The 20538-nt window shown below is 42.1% G+C and overlaps 1 protein-coding gene across 2 annotated transcripts in view; it reads right to left on the bottom strand.

Annotated features, from left to right (window-relative positions):
- Positions 1-1908: 1908 nt before the first annotated feature.
- The window catches only part of USP32 (ubiquitin specific peptidase 32), a 189666-nt gene continuing 171036 nt past the window's right edge, over positions 1909-20538 (bottom strand). For both annotated transcript variants that reach the window (XM_049771218.1, XM_049771210.1), the window contains exons 29-34: positions 20407-20527; positions 14123-14314; positions 6367-6652; positions 4404-4828; positions 2857-2949; positions 1909-2234 (exon numbers count right to left, since the gene is read on the bottom strand). In XM_049771218.1, coding sequence (XP_049627175.1) covers positions 2061-2234; positions 2857-2949; positions 4404-4828; positions 6367-6652; positions 14123-14314; positions 20407-20527 — 1291 coding nt within the window. In that variant the 3' untranslated portion in view covers positions 1909-2060. The remainder of the gene's footprint in view (positions 2235-2856; positions 2950-4403; positions 4829-6366; positions 6653-14122; positions 14315-20406; positions 20528-20538) is intronic.

Consider the following 20538-nt stretch of genomic DNA (forward strand, 5'->3'; position numbering starts at 1 on the left):
GAAGGGAATTAAAACAGGGAGCTGTATAGAAAGGCTGACACTTTGTGTTTATATGATAGAAGGAAAACATATACAGATGCATCCACAGTATTTAATATTTTTGATATAGTTACAGATAAACAAGTACACTTCATATACAATAACCAATACTTTTTTATACAGTTCATATTTCAGAATGTCAACACTATTTTATTTACATTCTATGTACATTAAGAACTTTCTAAAGTCAGTGCATTGTCAACAAGTTTTATACAGTAATTTACAAGATGAATGTAGTTATTAATATTTAATAAATTTTCTGCTAGTCATGGATTAAAAAATTAATTACAACCAATATGACCAACATATAACATTAGTAGATTGTGCTACCTGCTTAAATAAAACATCTTTAAAGAAATTATTTAAAGATCTTTCACTTTTTCATGGGACTTTTGTCCAGGTAGGAATAGACAGATTTTTCATCAAAAAATTATAAAATGATAAAGTCTGCATTTTGTCTGGCTTATAATATCATAGCATTCAGACTACTCCTTTCTACTTGCAATTAGAACCTTTTGAACAGGGTTTCAAATAGGTAGCCACTTCAGACAATGCTTCGAAATGTTCTGAGAAGAAATGGATTGGTAACTGGCCTCTGATATCAGAATCGTAACACAATTACATCAGTACCTACTATCTCTGAGGGAGAAAGGCTAATGGAATCTGATCATTATAATCAATTTCCAGGGTTCAAATAAATGTAAAAAGACTGGAAAAAAGTGAACTATTTACTTCAAATATATATAAACAACAGAAAAATGCTGCCTGAAATAAATAATATTTATATTTTTGTTCCAGTCTTAAATTATCAGAGGAAAAAAAATGAAGTGAGCAAGAAACATAACTTTTGATGACCACTACTATGAAATCAAATTAAAAAGTACAAATGCCAAAGCAAAACAAACAAAATAAATGAACATGCAAACAAAAACCTCAAATGTTTACTTCCTTAAACAACCACTTTCATTAAAAATACTTCTATCCTTTCAATGTTTGGGATGTGTTTTATTTTAAAATTGTTATGACAGGGGAAAATACCCCATTCAAGTTAATTTATAGCCCTTACAGCCACCTTACATGAACAAGTTTTAAAAAGTTCATTTGTATATATTATCTTTTTAAAGTGCAAAAAAAAAAAAAAGTCAAAGAAGTAACTCATCACGTGCTGTGCACAATCATCAAGCTTGAACACAAGTTTTTCCCTCTCAGGAGCAATTTGTGCAATGAGGTGTGAAGGTGGTGCAAATACTGTCAACTATCTACCACGTTGGGGCCGGGGAGGGACATTTGAGAGACTTTTGAGGGAAGGCGATTTGGGATGGATTCCCAATGATATTTCACTTGATTATTCTCTGCAGGATCTGCCCACAGAGGCCCTGGGTGGAAGGCACACAGCTCTGAGCCTCTTCACTATCTGTGCATCTGCGACCAATGACTGCATCTCAAAGACAAACAGAAGCAAAAGCAAGAAAGACATAAGGTTTAAAATATAAATTAAAAAATCTGTATCCATGCTATGGAATCCTTTGTGCACCTTCATGATCTTGCTTTCTCCATCTTGTCAATATAATGGAATACAACTTCAGGAAAAAGGAGGTAGCATAACATGTCGTCCCCAGACAACACTAAATTTTTTTCTTTGACTCCAAGGAAATTCTTAGTATTTTTGTTATGATTAGTGGTAAACTCTATACTCACTACATGTCTGTTCATATCTAGACGAACACAATTTCATTTTTATTTGGTCCCAGGTGGCTGGTGCCAAATTCTTTTGTTTACAGGCTATTGGTGGGATCTGCCTGAAAGTTCTCTACCAGAGAGCTTATGTGAGACACTGCCAAACAAAATTATTACTATTGTTCTGTTAACTGCTATTTTCATTAAAATTTTTATTTTGTGCTTCAGGGTCACAGGATAAAATAACTATATTTAGTTGGACTTTCAGTGATGCTTTTGCCAAATGTCAGCTACAGGGAGGATTCTCCCTTTCCACTGCCTGTCTCATAGCCAGAGTGGCAGCCTTACTGTAACACACAGTACTTTTTATAATCGGACTCAAAGTCTTCATCCATGCTACTCGTGTCTGCCATCTTTTTGCCATCGATCTTTGGCAGAAATTGTGCATAGTCGATCCCCTGCTGCTCATAGAAAAGGATGTAGGCAGAGTCGGTGTCAATTTCATCAGGGTGAAGTTCCTGAAGGGGCAGAGAAGTGTTTACTGAAGACCTGTAAGTATACTGGCTCCTATACCTAGCAGGGATCATTTTCCATTTCAAAATTCCTAAACGTGATTTTCTCAATCAGCTTACTTTTTGGCTCTCTTACCTGGCTCTAAAAAGGTCCAACTCTTTTCAGTGTTTTCGGGAAACAATTTGGAATGCATACAAATCAGATACCTTCTCATTAATCAATACCTTTTTCGTTCTGACTACTCTAATTTTTTTGTTTGTTTTTTGTTTTTTCAGCCACACACGGTAATGCTCAGGGGCTACTCCTGACTATGCGCTCAGAAATCGCTCCTGGTTTAGGGGACCATATGGGATGCCAGGGATTGAACCAAGGCCATCCTAGATCAGCTGCGTGCAAGGCAAATGCCCTACGGCTATGCTATTGCTCTGGCCCCTTATTTTCATTCCCTACTTTCCATCTTGCTTTGACTCTGTTTTACTGAAGGTATCTATATAATGATTTAAACAGTAAGATCTGTTTCCTATTTTGGAGAAAATCCATTATTTCAACAAATGACCCACAAATATGTAGCATTTCTTCATTTTTTCCTACTTTCATTTCATTTATACAAAGATCAAAGATATTTACCTTACAACTGCTGTCATTATAACAGTACCACTTGCTGTTAGGGTTTTTGGCATAAGTGACATAATGGCCCCCGCCCAGAATTCCTGAATGGCACTGTAAGGAAAAAGAAAGTGAAGGCATATAAGTAGTTAAGTGATACACAAATCATTTGACTAGGATCACTGAAGAAAACAGTGATCACTTTGGTGTTAAGGTAGGGCACTTGCCTGGGTTCATTCCCCAGTATTCCATGCAGTCCCCTGAGTCTTCCTGGAGTGCATAGGTAGGAGTAAGCCCTGAAAACACTATATGGTGTGTTCCCAAAACAAAAAATAAAGAAAAAAAGACAAAGTATTTTGCTTTAAATGCTGGAGGTTTGGCTTCAATCATTGTTATGGACATAGTCCCCTGAACACCATCAGGAGTGAGCCCCCGAATAGAGTCAGGAGTAGCCCCTGAGTATAGACCAACAACAAGAAACAAACAGGATATTCTGCGACCTTTTTTGAAATGACAACAAAAAGTAAAATTCAAAAACTCCAAACTGGGCTCAAGGGTGATAGATCATGGAGTGAGCACAAACTTTGCATGAAGAAGGTCCAGATTTGACCCCTAACACAATATGGTTCTCTGAGCATTGCTAGGAGAGAAACCCAGAGAGTCAGGAGCAATCTGGAGAACCAACTATGTGGTAAAAAGCCAACCATCAAGTAACTTCCCATCCCTTCATCCTAACCAAATCTAGAGCCAGGGATGGGGCTCAACAGTAAGGCTAATGCTTTACCTGTGTCAGTCCTGAATTTGATCCTTGGCATCACCAAAAAATAAAAACTAAGGGGCTGGAACACAGCGACACCGAGATAGCACAGCGGTAGGGCACTCGCCTTGCACGTAGCTGACCTAGGACAGACTGCGGTTCAATCCCCCGGCGTCCCATATAGTCCCCCGAGCCAGGAGTTATTTCTGAGCACATAGCCAGGAGTAACCCTTGAGTGTCACTGGGTGTGGCCCAAAAAGCAAAGAAATAAAAATAAAAACCAAAAATTAAAATCTCAAACTCTAACCATTTGTAAATGAAACCATTTAGAAATTAAAATCACTTAGGACACATACTTATAAATAACTTGAATTATTGATTCCAGTAATAATGATTATGTGCCAGTCTCCTCCATTAATTATACGGTGAACAATTAGGTTTTGATTCAGACGGCAAAATAGTCTAGTGCTAATGTTGTCTATCATTAAGCTCAAAGATGAGCAAAAAACAGGCCCTTAAAAAATGATGGTGAACATGGCCAGAGCGATGGCACAGTGGTAAGGCGTTTGCCTTGTACTCGACAAACAAAGAGGGATGAAGGTTGGAATCCCGGCATCCCATACCATTCCCGGAACCTGCCAGAGCAACTTCTGAGAGCAGAGCCAGGAGTAACTCCTGAGCGCTACCAGTTGGTGACCCAAAAACCAAAAAAAAAAAAAAAAAACCCAGAAGATGGTGAACAAATGAAGATGAATGAACAAACTACTGAAAAGTGCAGCTGATTTTCAAACCTGTATGACAAATCACTTACCGAAATTGCATACAGATTATAAATAGGCTTCACATGAATAGCTTCTCTTTGGTCATCAGTGCTATCTTCTTCACTGTGGTTTTCAAGTTGACCATTGCTATAGCCATTGCCACATGACTCATGCTCATAAAGGAATCCGTTGGCCAAAGCTATTTCATGGTCCTGTGGGGTAACCAGCTCAGACTGGCTGCCTCCCAGCACATGGCCTCTGCTCAAGACATCAGCCGGCTCAAATGCTTGTCCGACCCCATTCTCTTTACTGGCATCCAAATTCTCCTTACTACTTGACAGTTTATTTTTGCTGCCAATCTGGGGGAGCCGAAGGCGCCCTTTGCTCCTCCCTAAAGTCCGAGGACTGCTATTAGGGCTGCTGTTTTTGCTGGAGGGACAACTGGCTCCACTTTTCCTTGATGAAGAAGGTGAACCTGTGAAGAGAAGATTCGTACATTCAAATTCAATACAAATCCAATTGGCACCAAATGCAAACTTTGAAGCCAGCTGCACAAGTATAGACAAAAGGCAAGGATACCTATTTCTTAGTATTTTTGTTTGTTTTTAGGCCACATCTGGCAGTGCTCAGGAGTCACTTCTGGTGGGACCATATGAGATGTTGAGAATCGAATCTGGGTTGGCCACATACAAGACAAAAGCCCCACTTATTGTACTATCTCTCTGGCTTCTTATTAATGATTTTTTTGTGTGCTAGAGACAGAACCCAGGGCCTTACACATGGGAAGCAACTATAACCCTGGTGGCACATGACTACTTTTTAGATCCTATTAGTAGTAGATAAATTTCATCTGGTTCTCCTCAATGACAAGTCTTTTATAAAGCTAAGAAGCAACATTCTGAAAGCATAAATAACCATGATTAAGAAAAAGCAAAGGTGATGGAAGTTAAATTCAATTCAAGCTAATATTATTAGACTAGGGAGTCTTCTAAATACATATTATCCTTTGTAAAATTAGATTAATATGTGTAAGGCCCTGTTAGATCCATGGTACCACATGGAGAAAAATTTAAAAAATACTACCATTTGCATGGCATTAAGAACTATCTATCAGTTTTACTTTTCATGACAATCTTGTATAATAGCAATGCTGGGGCTGGAGAACTAGTACAGCAGTTAGGGTACTCCCCAAACCCAAACCAACCAAAAACCCAGAAAAGAACCCCAGTTCCTTCTTGATAACCTGAGAAACTCAAACTGAAGGAGCAAGGATGACAAATACTATTCATATTCCTACATGTTATGCCAGGCATTAAGGGCTTCATTTTTTTTTCTGTGGACAGGAAGTGGGCACACCTAGCAGGACGTGGGGCTACTCTGGTCCTAAGTAAGTCATTCTTTTGTTTTCAAGTTACATCTGGCAGTACTCAGGGCTTACTCCTGGCAGTGTTTGGGGAACCATATGTAGCATTGGGAACTGACCCTGGGTTGGCCAAGTACCAGACAAGTTCATTACCTGCTGTATTATCCTTCTGGCTTTAAGAACTTCATTCTTGATACAGTACATCTTTGTGATATTACCTCCAACTCGGTATTACTTTATTTTATAAATAAAAATATAGATTTAGGGAGGCGATATCTCGTTAACAGTCCCACAGTTAAAACCTAGATTGGTCTGGGGCCAGAGCACTAGTACAGTGGGTAAGGCACTTTACTTGCACATAGCAGAACTGAGTTTACTATCCGGAACCTCATATGGTTCCCTCAATGAAGTGCCAGGAGTGATTCCCCAAGTACAGAACCAGGACTAAGCCCTGAGCATCGCTGGGTGTGGCCCAAAGATCAAAAACTAAAAATAAAACCTAAACTGGTCTGATTAAAGACAGGTTTCTACCACCTCATTAAGAAGCTGCCTCATAGGGAAAGGCAGAGGAGAACATGTAGCCCATAGGATGTCCAGGAAAACTCAGGGGGACTTCTGGCCTCCCACAGGTCCCCTCCAGGCTTCCTCACCTTTTGGGCTGCAGTTGAAATTCGCACTGAGTGAGGAAGGGCTTTTGCTCAGGAGAACATCCTCCTCTCCAGCTGGGTTCTGGATGTCTGCTTTCTTCCCTTCTGCTGGCACTCTGGGCTCAGAGAGGTCGTCCCCCTGCGGTGTGAGGAGCTTCCGATGGCAGAGAGCTGGGTCTCTTGGTACCAAAAAAGCACTAGGGTCAAAACTTTCCCGAGGAAACTTAACAATCTTCTGTGATTTTATCCATCGACCATTTACAAATTGAAATCGTTTGAGGTGAATAATCTGGAGAAAATAAACGGTAGAAGTCCTAGAGTTAAAGGGTTCTAAAGATACAAAATTTCTATTAAGAAAAAAAAATCCAACCGCCAAGGATGTGACTCAAGTGGTAAGAGCTGATTTCAATCCCCTGTACCACATGTCCATCTCCAGCACTGTGTGGAGTGGCCAATACCACTATTATAGCCAAAAGTACCTCCAGTTAAATATTGTTCAAGAATATTTAAAAGTCTGGGGTGCTCTCAGAAGGGGGACAGGGTGAGTCCAGGACCAGCCAAAGCCCTAGGAACTGCACCCACACCCCAAAGCCATGCAAACTATAAAAACTTCACTGCTTCACAATTAATCTCTGCAGAGACACCAAGTTGATGAAAAATTCCAGGTATGATGGTTTTTGGGTTAAAAACTCCGGGGTCTTCTCAAAATGGGGAAAGGCAGCCTTCCCCTTCCCTCAGTACTGCAGGAAGCCCCATCAGCCAAACCCATATACTACAGCCAGAGCCATGTAAACAATGACCCAGTCTTATAGCTTCATGACTTTCTTGGAAGAGAGGAAAGCCAAATCAAGCCACTGAAAGTTGTAGGCCCAATTCTACAGATTCTGAAGTTCCTGGAGCATGCAGCTGATGACACCTCCAAATTCTGCAATATTAAGAGCCCAGTAGGAGCACAGCAAATTAGATAGGAAAGTAGCTTAGATAGAACCCAATAAAATAAGGTCAATTAAAAAATATATTCAGGGGCTAGAGTGATAGCACAGCAGTAGGGTATTTGCCTTGCATGTGGCTGACCTGGGACAGACCAAAGTTCCATCCTTGGCATCTCATATGGTCCTCTGAACTTGCCAGGAGCAAATTCTGAGGTCAGAGCCATGAGTAACCTCTGAGTACAGCTGGGTATGGCCTTAAAAAAAAACAGACAAAAACAAAAAAAACAAACAAAAAAAAAAACAAATCCAAAATTCAATAAGACAGAAAGTTTAACTAGGGACAAATAATTAGTAAACCCTCATAAACATACAATGATTTTTTTTTGTTTGGTTTTTTGGGTCACACCTGGCAGTGCTCAGGGGTTACTCCTGGCTCTATGCTCAGAAATTGCCCCTGGCAGGCACAGGGGACCATATGGGATGCCAGGATTCAAACTGCTGTCCTTCTGCATGCAAGGCAAATGCTTTACCTCCATGCTACCTCTCTGGCCCCAACATACAATGATTTTAATGACACCATTGTGAGATAACAACAACATTCAGATTTTCTTTTTGGGTCATACCAGGCACTCAGGGGTTACTCCTGACTCAGAAATCGCCCGAGCAGGCTTCGGGGACTCAAACCACTGTCCTTCTGCATGCAAGGCAAATGCCCTACCTCCATGCTATCTCTCTGCCCCCAGATTTTCTTTTACTGAAATTGTTTTATTTTGGTTTGTTTTTGTGTTTCTGGACCACACCTGGTGGTGCTCAGGAGTTACTCCTGGCTCTGCACTCAGGAATTACTCTTGGTAGTACTTGGGGGACCATTTGGGATATCAGGGGTCAAACCCAGTTTGGTCCAGTGCAAGGCAAATGTCCTACCCACTGTACTATGGCTCCGGCCCTGATGCAGCATTTTTTGATTACACATTGTTGTAATAAGCAATATAAAATAAATTATTTTGTACTTGCTAAGAGATAGGCAAGGGGATCGTGGGGCACTGGGGACAATGGTAGAGGGAAGGTCACATTGATGGTGGGACTGGTGCTGGGAAATTGAATGCTTGAAACAACTTTATTATGAACAATTTTGTAAATCATGATGTTTAAATAAAGAAAAAAAAGAATAACATAACATTTTGCCCCCAAATTTGTGTATTTTATGTTGTTACATCACATAGTTCCTAATGGGGCTTCTACACTTTAAATATATGCCTTATACATTTATCATCCTTGTTTTATTATCTCTGTCTATCCCAAAATCCCAGTTACTTCAAATTCTTAGGAGTCCATATCAGGAGTTTTCCTTATTTCTCGAATTGTGATCTACTTCTAAAACTACAGCAGAATCATTCACAAATCACCCTGAGGACAGGAGACTACTGATTATTTTGAAGAAAAGCTAAGTGAAAAAAATTATTTTGTGGTGCAGGGGAATGAAACCGGACCTCATCCACACAATGCATTTGCTGTACAACAGTTACACTTCAGGCCTCAGTTTTTTTTTTTTTTTTGTTTTTGTTTTTGTTTTTTGGGCCACACCTGGCAGTGCTCAGGGATTACTCCTGGCTGTCTGCTCAGAAATAGCTCCTGGCAGGCACGGGGGACCATATGGGACACCAGGATTCGAACCAACCACTTTTGGTCCTGGATCAGCTGCTTGCAAGGCAAATGCCACTGTGCTATCTCTCCGGCCCCCCCCCTTTTTTTTTGTGGTTTTTGGGTCACACCCGGCAGTGCTCAGGGGTTATTCCTGGCTCCAGACTCAGAAATTGCTCCTGGCAGGCACGGGGACCATATGGGATGGGATTCGAACCGATGACCTTCTGCATGAAAGGCAAACGCCTAACCTCCATGCTATCTCTCTGGCCCCCAGGCCTCAGTTTTTAAGAATAAATGTACCCATTCTCTCCACAGAGAAGTCTGCCATGCCTTCTTCCTTTACCTCATCCTTGGATTGCTTTAGGAAGTGTTAGTATCCTAAAGAGCATAAGATGCTCATTCCATTTTTTTTGGAGTGGGTTTTCAGCCATACCTAAAGGTGCTCAGGAACTAGATAAACTTAGGGTGGCTGCATGAAAGGCAAGCAACATTTTCTCCACACTACTGCTTCAGCCCCACTTGTTTTTTTTTAAATTTGAATTTTTTGTTTCCCTTCCAAGAACAATCTTTTCTTTTTTTTTTTTGGGTGGGGGAGGCACACCCGGGGGTGTTCAGATGTTACTTCTGGCTCTGCGCTCAGAAACCACTCATGGCAGGCTTGGGGACCGTATGGGATGCTGGAAATAAAACCCGGGCCTGTTCTAGGTTGGCTTTGTGCAAGGCAAATGCCCTACTGCTGTGCTAGCTCTCTGGCCCAAGAGCACTTTTTTTTTTTTTCTATAGTCTAATCCAGTATGCCTGTGTTTTCTAGTGTGGCTACAGAACTTTGGATGGTGACCTACACTCATTTTTGTGGGGGGAAGGGAGAGAGTCTACACTTGGCAGTTCTCAGGACTTATTTTTGGCTCTATGCTCAAGGATCATTCCTGACAGGGCTTGGAGGGTCATGTGCAGTTCTGAGGATTAATATTGAACCCGATGCATGCAAGGTAAGAGCCCTACCCACAAACCTCCAGCCTTTCTAAATTAAAAAGTTTTTAATTTTAGCTACTATGATTTATAATTTTTGGGCCACACCCAGTGACGCTCAGGGGCTACTCCTGGCTATGTACTAAGAAATCGCGCCTGGCTTGGGGGACCATATGGGATGCCAGGGGATCGAACCGAGGTCCACCCTAGGATAGTGTGGGCAAGGCAGATAGATGCTTTACCACTTGTGCCACCACTCTGGCCCCCATGATTTACTATTTTATAATACCATCAATGATAGGGTTTTATTCATATAACATTCCAACACCACAATCTCTACCAGTTTCCTTTCATCATTGTCTCAGGGTCTTCACTAGTCTAAAATTTTGCCCTGGTGGCTCTACGGGGGGTGACTCCTGGCTCTCTGCTCAGAAATTACTCCTGTCAGGCTTGCGGGACCATCGGGGGATACAGGGATCAGGTTGAAACCTGATCGGCCACGTGCAAGACAAATGCCCTACCAATTGTGCTCTATTGCTTTGGCCATACTAAATTTTTTTTTTTTTTTTGGTTTTTTGGGTCACACCTGGCGGTGCTCAGGGGTTACTCCTGGCTGTCTGCTCAGAAATAGCTCCTGGCAGGCACGGGGGACCATATGGGACACCGGGATTTGAACCAACCACCTTTGGTCCTGGATCGGCTGCTTGCAAGGCAAACGCCGCTGTGCTATCTCTCTGGGCCCTTAACTTTTATTCTTATTTTTTATTTATTTACTTGTTCATTTGTTTGCTTATTATTTGTCTTTGGGTCACGCCCAGTAGTGCTCAGGATCACTCTCAGTGGTACAGGGGAACCATATATGGTGCTGGGGATTGAACCAAAGTTGGCTCCATGCAAAGCAAATATCTTTTTTTTTTTTTTTGTGGTTTTTGGGTCACACCCGGCAGTGCTCAGGGGTTATTCCTGGCTCCAGGCTCAGAAATTGCTCCTGGCAGGCACAGGGGACCATATGGGGCACCGGGATTTGAACCGAAGACCTCCTGCATGAAAGGCAAACGCCTTACCTCCATGCTATCTCTCCGGCCCCCGAAAGCAAATATCTTAAACTCCATGCTATCTCTCCAGCCATTTCTTCCCCCTTAAAAGAAATAGAGCTAAAAAATTGGGCCAGGGATGAAGCTCAGTGGACAAGAGAACAGCACTGTCTGTCTCTGGAGGACCCAAGTTTGATTGCTGGCACCATAAAAATAACAGGGGATAGCACAGCAGGTAGGGCATTTTACCTTGCATGTGGCCAATCAGGGTTTGATCCCCCAGCATCCCATACTGTCCCCCAGGCCTGCCAGGAGTAATTTTTGAGCACAAAGTCAGGAGTTGATCCTGAGCACTGCTGGGTGTGACCCAAAAATCAATCAACTGGGCCAGAGAGATAGAACAGCAGTAGGGCGTTTGCCTTGCACGCGGCCAACCCAGGATGGATGGTGGTTCGATTCCCGGCATCCCATATGGTCCCCCAAGCCTGCCAGGGACAATTTTTGAGTGCAGAGCCAGGATTAAACCCTATGCGCCACTGTGTGTGATCCCTCAAAATAAAAACCACCAAAACCCAAAAATTAATTAATCAATCAATAAAAATTAAAACAACAAATAAACAGGGACCAGAGTGATTACATCAGGGAGAGTGCTTGCTTTTTATGCAACCAACTTGAGTACAATACCTGACATCCAATACTGTCCCCTGAACCTGCTAGAAGTGATCCCTTTAGGATAGAGTCAGGAGTTAAGTCCTGAGTACAGGCCACCCCAACAAAACAAAAACTGGAAAGGACAAAAAGTAAGGTGTTGTAATGAGACATTCTTTGGGTATTGGGTTGAGGTTGGTTATCCCACAGTTGCCAGAAGGGAATGGACAAGAGAAGCTGGATCAGTAACAATTCTCTGCAATAAGTAATCCACACAGATATGGAGGATATAGCAGGCAAGAACATTCACACTGCAAGCTGTTAACCCACAAGCCAATTGCTCCAACACATGGAACCACAAGCCTAGATGACAGTCCTCCAAGCTCTCCTGCCTTCCATTTACTGAAATCCAACTCAAGCTCCTCCCCAAGGGGAGGGGACAAACCAGATGAAAGGCAATAGGAAAACAGACCAACAGAAAATAATTAAGATACAAACGAGAAATATTTTATATAAATGGGAACTATTTCAATTTGCTTCATAGGGTGTTTTCCTTGTAGAGGGTGAACCTGAGTTTGATCCCTGGCAACCTACAACTAGGCACTAATGCAAAAACAGAAACAAAAACCAAGAAAAAAACCCAAGCTCAGAAAGTTTTGAAAATAAAACCTTTAACCTGTATTATACTTTATAACTATATTTAACTACCAAAATGACAAACTAGACATTTAAGATCTGTGCATTTAATTCTATGTTAATTATGCTTCAATTTAAAAATAAAAAATTTTTCCCTTCCCAACTATCTGTCTCCAAAACTTATCATCATTCCCTTTTCCCTTCCCTTAGTTCTGATTCCTGGAGCTTCTTAATGCTATTTCTCTTCTTTTCTTTTTGGCTACACCTGGCAGTGCCCAGAGCTTACTCCTGGTTCTATGCAAAGGGATCTCTCCTGACAGGCGTGGAGGACCGTGCTAGGGATTAAACTTAAGCTGGCTGTGTACAAGGCAAATGCCCTATCTCCTGTAGTGTCAATCTGACTACTTAGTGCTACTAATTTCTTTTTTTTGTGTGTGCGGTTTTTGGGTCACACCCGGCAGTGCTCAGGGGTTACTCCTGGCTGTCTGCTCAGAAATAGCTCCTGGCAGGCACGGGGGACCATATGGGACACCGGGATTCGAACCAACCACCTTTGGTCCTGGATTGGCTGCTTGCAAGGCAAATGCCGCTGTGCTATCTCTCCGGGCCCTGCTAGTAATTTCTTATGAATACTTCCGAGAAAAGAAGTCTGGGCTGAGGACTGGAGGTGAAAGCAGTAGGGCATTTGCCTTGCATGAATTGCCAAGAAGGGCCCCTGAATCTCCTGAGTACAGTTTTTTGTATTTGTTTTTATTTTTATTTTATTTTTTTGTGAGAGAGAGGGAGGGAGGAGTGAGAGAAGGAGAGTGGAAAGGAGGATGGGGAGATAAGTTTTTTTGAGTCTTTTTATTTTGATTTTCCATCAATGTAATGCCCTTTAAAAATGAACCACTCTACTGGGGCCAGAGCGGTAATGCAAGTAGTAGGTCATTTGCCTTGTACACACTAACCTAGGATGGACCATGGTTTGATCCCCCGGTATCCCATATTGTCCCCCAAGCCAGGAGTGATTTCTGAGCGCATAGCCAGGAGTAACCCCGAACCCCTGAGCGCCACCGGGTGTGGCCCAAAAACAAACAAAAATAAATAAAGGAAAAAGAAACAAGAAAAAAGAAAAATCTGGGCCGGAGAGATAGCACAGTAGTAAAGCATTTGCCTTGCTCTCGACCGACCCAGGATGGACATGGGTTTGAATCCAGCATCCCATATGGTTTCCCTAGACTGCCAGGAGTGCAGAGCCAGGAGTTACCTGTGTGCAGCACCAGGTGTGGCTCCAAAACAGAAACAAAACAACAACAACAACAAAAGGAAATAATATATTCATACCCTCACAACAGAGTAGTGAGAAGAAGGACCAAAATAAAAATGCATATAAGGGGCCAGAGAGAGCATGGAGGTAGAGCACTTGCCTTGCATGCAGAAGGATGGTGGTTCTAATCCTGGCATCCCATATGGTCCCCTGAGTCTGCCAGGAGTGATTTCTGAGCATAGAGCCAGAAGTAACCCCTGAGCACTGTTGGGTGTGACCCAATACCCTCCTAAAAATGCATATAAGACCTGGTTAAAATATACTAGCACCTTATAGCTACATTTGATATAATCCTTTGACTTTTAAGGAAAAAGTTCTTTTTCAAGGATCAAACCTGGAGTTGCTATGGACTTCTTCAAGCTCAGTGCTTTGGGTTGTTCCTGGATAGCTCAACATTCTTTGATGTCAGGGATCAAACCTAGGGATCAAATCTCCAGTATGCCAAGCATGCACTCTAGTTCATTCAGCTATCTTCCTAGCCTAGCCAATGTGTCTAAGTGCTGTTCAAACAAAACTTCTAATCTGTTCAAGGCTTTTTTTCCATTGCTCTAGACTCTGGTTGTTTCAGAAGTAGGGTTAGAACATACCAGTACTGGAGGAAGCCTCCAAAGATCCAGCTTCTTTGTTGCCAAGCAGTGGGTTTTACACTTGGAGCAATAGTACATTTCATTTTCTCCGAGCTCCTCCTCACTGGTAAAAGCACGAAGACAGCTATCCAGGTTAATTGGCTCAGCCTGAGCTCGTCGACTCTGTTCTACACTCTCGTGTTCATCTATAACCTGGAGGTAGAGGGAACAAGAGGAACAGGGAGTGGTGGGAGAAGAGAGTGAAGGGATGAGTTTCAAAGTTGTTACATGTCATTCTCTTATCACTTTTATGAGGAAAAAGAACATACAATCCAAAAGGTTTCTGAGCAAATGTGGCACATGCAAATTTATTCATAACTATCACACCAATACCATTCTGAATTAAAATTTCATTTCTAGATCCATGGATTTTCTTGAAAAATTTACTCATGCTTCAAAATATAAAAACAAATGAAGATTGCTTGTTTGTTTATAAACTTGAAATTCTGAATTAGCCTCCACATGATTTGATTCTTGGTCCTGAAACAAGGGATACGATATTAAGATAATTTACTTTATTTTTTGCCACACCCAGTGGCGCTCAGGAGTTACTCCTGGCTCTGCACTCAGCAATCAATTCTGGCAGGCTTGGAAGACCATATGGATGTTGGGAATCAAACCCAGGTCCGTCCTGGGTTGGCTGTGTGCAAGACACAAGCTCTATTGCTGTGCTCTCTCTCAGGCCCCAATCATTTACTTTTTAACCATAAATAATGTACCCAACTATAAAGGACTTTGTAAATAAAATTGTTTCAATAAAATAAAAAGTATATTGTTAGCATGCAAAAGGTATTACAAGTATTATGAAAAAAAATCCTAGAATACAAACCACAGATCTATAGATGAACAAGAAGGGGTATAGAAAGATGGGGTTAGAGACATAGCAGAGGGCTGATTCTGGTTCAACGCCTGGCACTGCACATAGACCCCCAGCACTGCCAAAAATGATCCCCAAACAGAGAGCCAGGAGTTAGGCCTGAGCACTGTTGGGTTTGGTCCAAAAACAATGGGATAAAAGAAAAGTTTGACCCCAGCAGATAACATATTGGAGTATTAAGACCTAAAGGTTTGTAGTCATTTGCATACTCACACCAAGTGACACCCAGGCTTAACACTATTCATTCTCCTGTCCCAAGGACCTTTAAAAAAAACTGTGATGGCAATAAGAGAACTATAGATTCATAAGAAGCTGATTCTGTTGAGAAATGCCAAAATACCTGCTCAAATTTGTCCTACTAACCAGCATGTTTGGCTTCGGAGAAAGAAAGAGCTAAGTATAAGGATGTGAAGGAAGTAGGCATATAGCATCTGCAATGGAGCTGGTGAGGGATTACGCAGAGGGAGAGGAGGAGGAACTGAGAACATAATAGAAAAAGAAGATTTTTTTTTGGGGGGGTCACATCCGTTTGACGCTCAGGGGTTACTCCTGGCTATGTGTTCAGAAATTGCTCCTGGACTGGGGGGACCATATGGGATGCCAGGGGATCAAACCACGGTCAGCCCAGACGCCTTACCTCTAGCACCACTGCTCCAACCCCCAGAAGATTTTTTTTTTCTCCTTCTCCAATTTAACAAGCAAACAGGAATTAGAGTGGGGGGGGGGGCTTTGCCTTAGAACCATGAATATTCCCATGAGAACATACAGATTCCTTTTTCTTCCCGAGGCAAAACTAGTGCTACATGTCCAACAACGCCTCTCTTGTTGGCAAAGGTTACACATAAGTCAATCACCACTCAGTCCTCCTCTCTTGCAGAGCTGAACTGGTTCTCTTTCTCTTCACTTCTCCCTTCCTGAACTAAAGACGGAAACACTGGGCTATTTAGATTATAAAATGCACTGTTTAGTTGACAATGTTTTGAGTGCAACTTTTACTCCACCAGGTTGAGTCACGGATGTCAAACACTCCCATAAACGTTTAGCATTGTACATGTGCACGTGTCTCTCAGGGATGGAACCCAGGGAGGGATGCGTAGATGTGGATGTGAGGTGCTCTACCATCTGTCAGGTGCCACCACCTATTTCTAAAGAAGAAATTTAAAAAGAATAATTTAGAGGAAAAATCCTCAAAAAGAGTAAATCTGTGGGCTGGAGAGATAGCATGGAGGTAAGGCATTTGTTTGCCTTGCATGCAGAAGGATCGAATCCTGGCATCCTATATGGTCCCCTGAGCCTGCCAGGAGCAATTTCTGAGCATAGAGCCAGGAGTAACCCCTGAGCCATGCCGGGTGTGACCCAAAAAACAAAAACAAACAAAAAGAGTAAATCTGGCTTAATCTTGGGTCACAAACTCTCATCTTGTTCAGATATGGTCATACAAGGGAAAAATTCACTATACTTTTAAAGGAAACATGCTATATTCTGTTTGTTGGAATCAATAGAAAAAGAGGCCTACCTAATCAGCACTGTCTCTTTTCTCATAGTCACCTGAATATTTACCAGGAATGTTTATAGCTAACCATAAAATAGGGAAAGGTAATAAAGAATGCTGATTCTTGTTTGGGTCGGGGAGGCACACTTGGCAGTACTCATTGCTCAGGTTGGGATCATGTAGGGCTGGGAAATGAATCCAGGCAAAGCATGGGTATGCAAAACATGTACTTTGCGTAGCTCACAGAAATCTTTCTCCATGGGCCGGAGCAATAGCACAACAGCAGGGTGTTTGACTTGCATGCGACTGACCCAGGACGGACCTGGTTCGATCCCCGGCATCCCATATGATCCTCCGAGCCAGGATTGATTTCTGAGAGCACAGCCAGGAGTAACCCCTGAGCATCACCAGATGTGGCCCAAAATCCAAAAAAAAAAAGAAAGAAAAAAAGAAATCTTTCTCCAAACATAAGAATATAGATTTTTGGGGCCGGCGAGGTGGCGCTAGAGGTAAGGTGTCTGCCTTACAAGCGCTAGCCAAGGAAAGGACCACGGTTCGATCCCCCGGTGTCCCATATGGTCCCCCCAAGCCAGGGGCAATTTCTGAGCGCGTAGCCAGGAGTAACCCCTGAGCATCTAACGGGTGTGGCCCAAAAAACCAAAAAAAAAAAAAAAAAAAAAAAAGAATATAGATTTTTTTAAATTTTGTGACGCTCAGGAGTTACTTCTGGTTCTGTGATCAGAAATTGCTCCTGGCTCAGGGGAGCAGATGGGACATCGGGTAATGGAACCACGGTCTGTTTTGGATCAGCGCAAGGCAAACGCCCTACCACTGCACCATCATTCCGGCCCCAAGAATATAGATTTTTACAGACTAATCCATTCTTCCCTTCCCCTCTGCTCCCTTCTCCCTCCCTGTAGGACTCAGGACTTTCTCAAAGTCCTTGCTCAGAGATCACTCCTTATAGGATGTGGAAGACCATATGAGATGCTGGGGATTGAAACTGAGTTGACCACACTCAAGACAAGCACCCTACCTGCTGTACTGTTTCCCTAGCACCTCCTTTTTTTGGGGGGGCACACCCTGATTGCCCAGGGGTTACTTCCAGCTCTGCACTCAGAAATTTTTCTTGGCTCAAGGGATCATATGGGATGCTGGGGATCAAACCTGGGTTGGCTGCATGCGAGGCAAGTGCCCTACTCATTGTGCTATTGCTTAGCCCCTGAACCTGGGTTACTCCTGTCTCTGAGCTCAGAAATTGCTCCTAGCTGGGGGGAGCATATGGAATGCCAGGGGGATCGAACTCATGTCCACCTGGGTCAGCTGTGTACAAGGCAAACGACCTACTGCTGTGCTACCACTCCGACCCCTGGCATCTTAATATAAAAGCAACTACTGTTAAAATATTGTATATTTCCTTGTCCTTTCCCTAAATAGTAATTTATTTATTTACTTATTTATTTTTTGTTTTGGGGCCAACCTAGTGACACTCAGGGTTAACTCCTGGCTACTCAGGGATCACTCCTCGCAAAGCTCAGGGGATCATATAGAGTGCTGAGGATCAAACCGAGGTCAGCTGCATACAAGGAAAATGCCCTAGTTGCTGTATTACTGCTTCTGCCTAAGGTATCTTTTAATATTGAAAAGAATTTTTCAGTATATGCAAATTTATATTTTGCTTTAAACATTTTTTTGTTTGTTTTTTTGGGTCACACTCAGCAGTGCTCAAGGTTTACTCCTGGCTCTATGCTCAGAAATTGCCCCGGCAGGCTTGGGGGACCTATATGGGATTCCGGGATTCGAACCACTGCCTTGCATGCAAGGCAAACACCTTAACTCCATGCTATCTCTCCAGCTCCTGCTTTAAACATTTTTGTTTAAAACTTAATATGATATCAGGGGATGGAGGAGTGATTTCTGAGTGCAGAGCCAGTAGTAACCCCTGAGCGCCACCAGGTTTGGCCCAAAACCCAAACAAACAAACAAACAAAAAACACTTTAATATGATATCAAAAGTAGATTTCCATACCTCAGCTAAAACTTGTGGTAATCATCACTGTTAAAGATGAGCAACACCAGGAATGATTCCTAAGTGCACAGCCAGGAGTAACTCCTGAGCATCGCCAGGTGTGGCCCAAAAAACAAAAACAAACAAACAAACAAACAAAAATAATAAAAAGCTTACTATGAAAAATTGTCAGCAAATTAGAGAATATAAATAGGGTAAATTTCTAGAAGCAAAATTGGGATTAAGTTTCCATCTTTGATACAAAAGCAAAGAGAATCCTATGGACAATATCTGTGTGTGTGTGTCTGTGTGTGTACACAATATCAGTGTGTGTGCGCGCAAGTGCACGCGTGCACACACACACTGATATATGGGGCTATTTCCTGTGATCAGGAGTCATGACCCTTGATGACGCTGGGAGAGCATTTGCAGTATCAAGTATCAAACCAGGATAAACCACATTAGGTACAGAGCAAGCACCCAACCTCTTATACTATCACTCTGGATCTAATAATACCAATTTTGACGCAAGTTTACTCCTTTGCCTATTAACTTCTTTAATCACATTCAGAAACTATATGTAGGAAGAAACATCATGTAGTAAAAAAGTAGTCTCATGGTTATCCTCCATAGCAAGAGAAGATATCTCAATAGCAACTTGGTTTCTGTGGTATTCTAAGAGCATCACTGAAAAAGGAAGTGGGCTGAGATTAAACATATTGTGTAGGCTTTTCTTCCAATAAGCAGGATGTCCTCTGGTTTTTCAGCTTGCATACTGCCTTGTTAAAATAGGAAAGAAATACAGAATTGGGCCAGAGAGACAGTTGAAAGGGCTGGAGAACATGTTTTATGCATGGAAGGCCCAGGTTTGTTCTCTATCCCCACACAGTCCTGTAGAGCCAAATAACTGTTCATCTTTGACAGATGAATATTGTCACAATAATGTGCTGTTCAGATTTTGTGCTATAAAGATCTAGGAATCTTTTATCCACCACTATATTCCCTCTTCAAACGAATCATGGCTGAAGTTACTGTATTACCTTATCATTGTGAGCATCATGAGTTAGTACATCAATTTCTCTTTAGTTTCCTTTTAGTGATTTTTTTCATTGTAAAGCATCCATAAATTATACTCATTCTTGGCTAGTGAGAGGAACCAAGGAGACTTGAATTTTGTGTGGATGTATTTAAGAATTCAAATAGACTAACAGGTCTGGAATTGGTAATTTATCTATTCTTATTTGTTTGTTTATTGTTTTGTTTCTGGGCACACCTGGAGATGATCAGGGGTTACTCTTCATTCTGAACTCAGGAATTACTCCTAGTAGTGTTCAGGGGACCAACCATATGGGATTGAACCTAGGTCAGCCACATGCAAGGCAAGTGCCCTACATGTTGTACTATCTCTCCAGTCCTCTCTTTAATAACACAAAAGAAGTCAACATAATTAATTACTAAGTTACCTAAAGGTTAGAAAAAGCTTTAAGAGGACCTGAAGATAAAGCATTTGTCTTGCACTGTGGCCAACCCAGGTTTGATCACCAGCATCTCATATGGTTCTCTGATCCTGCCAGGAAGAAATTTCTTAGAACAGAGCCAGGAGTACAAGCACTGCCAGGTGTAATCCAAAAACCAAAAACCAAAACCAAACCAAAACCAAAACCAAAACCAAACCACAAAATAAAAGCCTTAAGAAAGGTGGTTTGAATCCCGGCATCCCATATGGATCCCCGAGCCTGCCAGGAGCGACTTCTGAGTGTAGAGCAGGAGGAACCCCTGAGCGCTGCTGGGTGTGACCCAAAAACCAAAAACCAAACAACAACAACAACAACAACAAAACCTATCTTATCATGATCCTATGCACTTACCCTTTCTTGTGAGGTCTGATAGCGGAGGTGAAGGGCTGTGGGGTCCCAATCCACAGCAATATAGGCATTTCCAATGAAAGCGCTATCTTCCCCACAATCAATTTTGCAGCCTCTGCAAAATCTAAGGGAATA

This window comes from Suncus etruscus, chromosome 1 (assembly GCF_024139225.1).
Source record: "Suncus etruscus isolate mSunEtr1 chromosome 1, mSunEtr1.pri.cur, whole genome shotgun sequence".
NCBI classification, from domain to species: domain Eukaryota; kingdom Metazoa; phylum Chordata; class Mammalia; order Eulipotyphla; family Soricidae; genus Suncus; species Suncus etruscus.